Raw genomic sequence first — 7,500 nt, 5'->3', positions numbered from 1 at the left:
CCTTTTGAAATGAACAAAACAAAGAAACGAACCAAACAAACAAGATGCCTTTATTCTGTGCGGCTATGTGGTCTAGTGGTATGAAACTCGCTTTTGGATCGGAAGGTCCTGGGTTCGAGCCTCGCTCGGCGCATAGTTGAGTCCTTGGAAAAGACTCTTTACTCACATTCTCTCACCGTACTCAGGTGTAAAATGAGTACCTGGCCGTTAACAGCGTTGTCTTTGTCGGAAAAATTGTAATATCGCCTAACAGGCGGCATGTCCCGTCCTACATGTTAAATGTTGCTGTTGACCAGGGACTCCTTGTAAAGCGCTTTGAGCACATTTAGTGGATATAGCGCTATATAAAAGCTCATTAAAATGCCAGATGCCGCCATCCTTCCACGCTACGCAACAACATGTCATGAATGAAATGATTGGATCATGGAAGGTCGACCGACGATGCACTGTGAGAAAATCATCCCAGCCAAGATCAAGGGACTTCAATTCAAACAAGCGTCAAATGGATTCCCTCTAGGCTATTATGAATGATGTGATCTAATAATCCAAATACGGCGTTGCCTTTTATCAAAGGCATTGGCCACGTGGTTTGATGCTGTTTATTCTTTTTGATCATAATTCTTAATCAAAATCAAATAAAACATTAGATATATTAATTTCTGTATTAAACAAACCAAATTCGTCCAATTTAAAAGAAAAATATCCTTCATAACATCCGCCAGATATAACAGACCAACACATACAAACTATGGGTAACCTTGAACGTTTATAGATGGTATGCGTTTGGCTTAGAAACTCACAACATTGCCATCCGGACGTATAACGGACCAATACACACAGACTATGTGTGACCTTGAATGTTTATAGATGGTATGCGTTTGGCTAAGAATCTCACAACATTGCCATCCGGACGTATAACGGACCAATACACACAAACTATGTGTAACCTTGAACGTTTATAGATGGTATGCGTTTGGCTAAGAAACTCACAACATTGCCATCCGGAGGTATAACGGACCAACACACACAAACTAAGTGTAACCTTGAACGTTTATAGATGGTATGCGTTTGGCTAAGAAGCTCACAACATTGCCATTCTGACGTATAACGGACCAACACACAAAAACTAAGTGTAACCTTGAACGTTTATGGATGGTATGCGTTTGGCTAAGAAGCTCACAACATTGCCATTCTGACGTATAACGGACCAACACACACAAACTAAGTGTAATCTTGAACGTTTAAGTCTGGTTAATATAGTTTAGTGAGAATTACTCATAAACGTGGATGGCAAAAAAACAATGACAAAGACCTGAGTGACGTCAACTTCGTTCTATCTATAGTCTGATTAATCCAATTTAATGAGAACTAACTACTGTATGGATGTGAAACTTGGAATGCATCACAGGCATGTATAAGGAGGGTACAGATTTTCGTAAACAGGTGCTACTCAGAATAAAATGGATGGATAGAATAAAAAATGAAGAAGTATGGAAAAGAACACAGCAGAAACCAGTGGGAGAGGAAATAGGAAGAAGACGATGGAGGTGGATTGGACATACGCTGAGAAAGAATGACTCCATTATAACAAAGAAAGTATTGGACTGGAACCCTCAGAGCAGAAGATCAAGGGGAAGGCCACGAGGAACATGGAGAAAAATTAAAGAAGCTGACATACAGAGAAGTGGTAAGACCTGGAATAAGATTTTAAAAAGTTAGCTCAGGAAAGAGAAGGATGGAAACTGTTTGTGTGTGGCCTATACCCTGACCCAGGGTGAAAAAGGCAATGATTGTGATGATGATGAACTACCCCAAAAAATAGCCGGCTAAAATCATTAATAAAGAGTTGAGTGACGTCAATTTCGTTCAAGATAAGTCGTGACGTCATACCTTTTACTTTTCCGATTCCAAATTCCTTGGAAGTGTGTATCTAACCAGTCCTTTGTAGGACTAATAATGAATAGGTAACACGCACAATGAATCATTTGTTGACATAACTATTTCAGTAGCAGGATGTATAGGGAATGAGATTAGCGGAAGAGTAGCTTCCCTTGATTGGACGTCACCTTACAGAGAGAACGTCAATTTGGTTTTGAAGTGTCTCAAGCCGCTTTCACCGGAAGCGAGGACGAGAGACGCATGCACACAACCAACATGACGTTCTCACTCTAATAACGTTGCCGCCGGTGACGTCACAGACTCTGGGTGACGTCCAATCAAGGGACGATACTCTTCCGCTAATCTCATTCCCTATGGGCAGATTCTTAGGATTATGAGAAGTAAAAGAGCAGAGGGTGTGTGATCTTCCTTGACGACCAGCTTAGACTAGAAAATGTGACCCATCGTCTCAAAAGGATATTATGTCGGAATGAAAAAGCCGAGTTTAATGTGAAACTGGTCAAAAACATAAATTGTTGGCATTAGCACCCCAAAATATGGTTGCCATTGTCTATAAATTGGCTATAAATTCAATTTTCAACATCTTAACTAACCCGACTTAATACCGTTTTGAGACGAAAGGTGACAAATAAGATGCCATCATTCTGAAACCAGAATATCAATTACATATTATTTGTCTTCAGGACTTCCAATGAGATTGGAACCAGTTTTTGACGTCACAATTTTGTTCTCTATTTGCGGCCTGTCATTTCAAAACGGTTTTATGTCGGGTGAAATCGGTACTAAAATGTAACCGAACACATGAAAACAGTAATATATCAGTGTGGTATAGTTGCAAAAAATTGGTCTTGTAACCATTAATATGAAATTCATTTCACGTATATTCTATGATTTATTGAGTGAATGTGCTTGGTAGGTGAAAAGGCAATGATGACGATGATGATGATGATGATGATGATGATGATGATGATGATGATGAAGTTAACGCCGATTAGCGATCCAAATTGGAGTGTCATACAACATAACCCATACACTCTTCCTGATTGAGGCTCATCATCATCATCATCATTGCCTTTTTCACCCTGGGTCAGGATATAGGCCACAGACAAACAGTTTCCATCCTTCTCTATCCTGAGCTAACTTTTTAATCTCATTCCAGGTCTTACCACTTCTCTGTATATCAGCTTCTTTAATTCTTCTCCATGTTCCTCGTGGCCTTCCCTTGATCTTCTGCCCTGAGGGTTCCAGTCCAATACTTTCTTTGTTATAGTGGAGTCGTTCTTTCTAAGCGTGTGTCCAATCCACCTCCATCGTCTTCTTCCTATTTCCCCTGATTGAGGCGATGCTCACATTTAATTTCGTCCTTCACCATCTTTGTCATATTTGGAGGAAATTAGTTGTATTCCTTTCAGATCCATTTGGTCCGTGGAGCAGGAGTTTATCCCTGTTTCTATAGCGTGAAATGGACAATAGCAATTTCTTGCTATCCTTTGAAGAGGACGCTAGTCTATCGCAAAGCACTTTCGACGAGACCTACAAAAAAAAAAAATTAAAAACATTGAGCTTTATATAGAGCAATATCCACTAAATATGCTCAAAGCGCTTTACAATGCGTCCCTGGTCAACAGCAACATTTAACATGTAGGACGGAACATAATATAATATAATGAACTTATATAGCGCCTAGTTCCAATTTAGAATTGCTCACTGGCGCTTTACATCAACACATCATGTATAATATAAAAATATAGAACTGGCATGTTAAAAACCACACAAATTCGATGACAACATAATATATCATAATAAAATACATACTAAGAGTCCAAATTATATGCCCTACAGAAAAGCTCAGTTTTTAACCGTTTTCTAAAGATAAGTGGATTTTCACTATTTTTAGTTTCAATATTGATGGAGTTCCACAGTCGGGGGGCATGGTGGTCAAAGGATTTCTCATGAAAAACTAACGATTTTGGGGGTTCCCTTAGGATATTTAAATTAGCAGATCTTAAATTTCGATTGGGTTCATAAAGGTGGATAAGTTCCTGAAGGTAAACAGGAGCAGAATTGTTTAAGCAATTGAAAACATGGGTGAGTATTTTAAATTCAATTCTAAACTTTACAGGTAGCCAGTGTAGGTCCTCCAAAATCGGGGTTATGTGCTCGCGCTTTTTTGATAACGTTACCAATCGAGCTGCTTTGTTCTGAATCATTTGGAGTCGATTAATGACATTATTATCACAACCATAGAGCAAGCTATTGCAATAATCAAGGCGGGTAAGAATCAAAGAGACCACAAGAAGTTAGTATCAATATCAAGAAGCCTTCTAATAGCACCAATAGATCTAAGATAAAGATTGCAGGATCTAGTTACATTAGTGACATGGGCAGACATGTTTAATTTGGTATCGAATAAAACTCCTAAGTTTCTCACAGGTTCTTTAGTGATGGGAATTACACAATCAGAAAGATTCAGGTTAAGCGTGGAAAGGTCCACGAGGCCCCGTCTTGTAATTTGCAACACCTCTGTTTTGTTTTCATTTAACCTGAGTTTATTGCAACACATCCAGTCACTAATCTCAGAGATACAATTTTCTATATCCGTTATAACATTGAGATGATTGTCGATATCAATGGGAAACAGTAATTGGGTGTCGTCTGCGTAAAAATGGTACTTAATAAAATATTTTGAGATGATGTCACCTAATGATCTGATATAGAGGGTGAATAAAGAGGGTCCCAGAACTGAACCCTGTGGTACACCAAAAGATAGGGGACAAAGAGAAGAGAAGTCTTGTCGATTTACAGACACTGATTGAATTCTGTCAGAGAGGTAAGAAGAAAACCAGTCAAGAACAGTACCCCCAAATCTGTATAGTGTCTTAAGTCTGTCAATTAAAAGAGTATGGTCTATTGTATCAAAAGCAGCACTAAGGTCGAGTAGTATGATAATAACATCATCATTTTTTCCGACATAAATGATTTACGATATCATTGTTGATTTTAATAAGAGCAGTTTCAGTGCTGGGAAAGGGGCGATAAGCAGACTGAAATTTAGAGAACAAATTGTGTTCATTCAGAAACGTGTTAAGCCTGAAAGCAACAATTTTCTCAATTAGTTTAGACATGAGGGTGAGATCAGAGACTGGTCGATAATTATTTGGGTCTTCTTTGTCAAGGCTAGATTTCTTTAATATGGGAGTGACAATAGCATGTTTAAGATTATTAGATACCTCACCAATAAACAAACTAGCATTTACAATATGAGTAAGAACGGGAACCAAAATATTAGCACTAGAAAGAACAAGCCATGAAGGAATGGGATCTATTGGGCTGGTTGTTTTGGAGCATTGTCTCAGCGCAGACAGTACTTCTGTTTCAGTGGCGGGTTCAAATTCGTCGAATGCTGCTCCGGGTGGAAGTGCATTAGTTTCAGTTATTTGCGCTTTCATTGTCTCTTCTTTGTCCAACCTATTCCGAATACCTGATATTTTATCTCTAAAGTGTAGAGAGAAACTATTTGCGGTAGCAATAGTGTCCTCGAAATTATTTGAAGGGTGATCCTTCATCAGTTTGTTCAGGGTGGCGAACAGTTCACATGAGTTTCGTTTGGCACTTGTTATTTTATTTTGAATGTATGTTTTTTTTACATGATAGAATTAATTTGTTCCGTTGGTGTTTTAGTCTTAAATAAATTTGATTATGAATTTCTAATTTGGATCGACGCCAAATCCGTTCGGCAGATCTGAGTTGATGTTTTAGTGTTTGTAACTCGTTGCAATACCACACGGTGTTTGGTCGAAGAATAATTTCTTTCGTGACCAATGGGCACAGCTCATCGAACACAGTTTTCGGTGAATTATTATATGTGTTTACCATATCGTGAACATTATCACAACTCTTAACAGAGGCGATATAAATCCAAAGACCTGATGGATTCTTGAAATGTTTCTTTATTTAGTGATTTTGTTTTCCGGTATATTGATCGTTTTCTTGACGGTTGTTTTGCATTCGATTTTTAGATTTAAAGCAATCAGGTTATGATCTGAAATTGTGCGATCCAAAACGTCAACGTTATCAATTATTTTGTTATCTTTCCTGGAAATTATTAAGTCTAAGATGTGCCCCGCCTTGTGAGTTCCGTCCTTTACATATTGCCTTAAATTGTGACTATCTAAAATGTCCTTTAACTTCAAACATTTTGATCCGTTAGATCGTCCATGTGAACATTGAAATCGCCCAGTATAAGAATTTCTCCACTGGTTGTGCTAGTTTCTAACGCGAGTGTATCGATTTCGTCATAGAATTGATTATGTGTGAGTTTATTCCTTGTGGATGGAGGAGGTCTATAAATTACAACAACATGGTACTTCTCATTCCTTTCTGATGTTAATGTCATATCTAGAGATTCGAAAGTTTTGTAATTAGATTGCGTCTTGTTTTTCTGTAGTTTAACGGATTCTTTATGAATAACAAAAATCCCTCCTCCTCGACCGGTTTTTCGATGCTGTGCTATAAAACTATATCCTCGTGGAATCAGTTTACTGTCATTGTTTTTAAGCCAACTTTCCGTGATAATAAAAATATCCAAATCCTTCTCAATGATAATATTTTCAATTAAGGCTTCCTTTTTAGTAACGGACCTTGCGTTGAGCAAAACAACTTTCAGACATTTATGATTATGATAATTGTTGTTAGACGATGAGTTGTTTATTTAATAATAATAATAACAATAATAGATCTTTATTGTCCATAAATATGGCAATTTGTCATTTAGTTACACTTGTTATAACGTTAAACGATAACTGTAACATTGAACAGATATTTCACTCCTAATTTTTTTCTCTCTCTCTCTCATTCTCTCTCTCTCTCTCTCTCTCTCTCTCTCTCTCTCTCTCTCTCCCTTCCTCTCTTTCTTTCACACGTGCGATATACACAACATTAACATATTCATTTCGTTTTCAATTTGTTACGATTGTGGCAATTCGACACCAAAAATTATCATCATTATCAATTGGTCAGTTAATCTTACATTAAATAAATTAATCAGTTAATCAGTCAACGAATCAATCCTTGGTTTTTCCGTACCATATGACATATTCAAAATTTTTATTGCTGATGGAACGAACGTCGATTTATACTTGTTAGTTCTACATTTCATCTGACAAAACCTTCTCCCAGATGGTAAAAGACTAAATTCATGGTATAAAACATGTTTTTTATTGTTGGTAATTGAGAATGCTTTTCTTTCTATTGCTTTTCCATGAATTCTTTCTACTCCATCAAGAGGATGGTTTATTATTTTTGATGCCTCTATGATAGATTTTGAAATTTTTGATTTATCTTTAAGTCGGCATCCTCCAAACCATATGGTGCAGCCAAACGCAATTACACTTTTAATCAATGAGTCATAAACTCTTAACATAGTTTTCTTCCTTACTTGAAATGTTCTCAATTTCCTTAGGATGTATAATCTTTGGGCAACTTTCTTAGATATTATATCAATATGTTGAGAGAAATTGAGGGAACTATCAATGGTTATTCCTAAATATTTAAAATAGTCAACTATCTCAACATCATCTTTACCGATCGCCACACACTTTA

The 7,500-nt window shown here is 37.2% G+C and overlaps 1 protein-coding gene across 1 annotated transcript in view; it reads right to left on the bottom strand.

The window, feature by feature from the left end:
• Positions 1-5,465, bottom strand: part of LOC144961528 (uncharacterized) — a gene marked incomplete at its 3' end in the record, with an annotated part of 6,390 nt that extends 925 nt beyond the window's left edge. The window contains exon 1 of the mRNA XM_078894683.1: positions 4,884-5,465. Coding sequence (XP_078750809.1) covers positions 4,884-5,465 — 582 coding nt within the window. The remainder of the gene's footprint in view (positions 1-4,883) is intronic.
• Between the last annotated feature and the right edge of the window lie 2,035 nt (positions 5,466-7,500).

Source organism: Berghia stephanieae, unplaced genomic scaffold (assembly GCF_034508935.2).
Source record: "Berghia stephanieae isolate SIO BIC M18660-M18661 unplaced genomic scaffold, UCSD_Bste_1.3 scaffold2869, whole genome shotgun sequence".
Taxonomy (NCBI): domain Eukaryota; kingdom Metazoa; phylum Mollusca; class Gastropoda; order Nudibranchia; family Aeolidiidae; genus Berghia; species Berghia stephanieae.
Note: the sequence above shows the minus strand (reverse complement) of the source record. Positions and strands in the feature narration are given on the sequence as shown.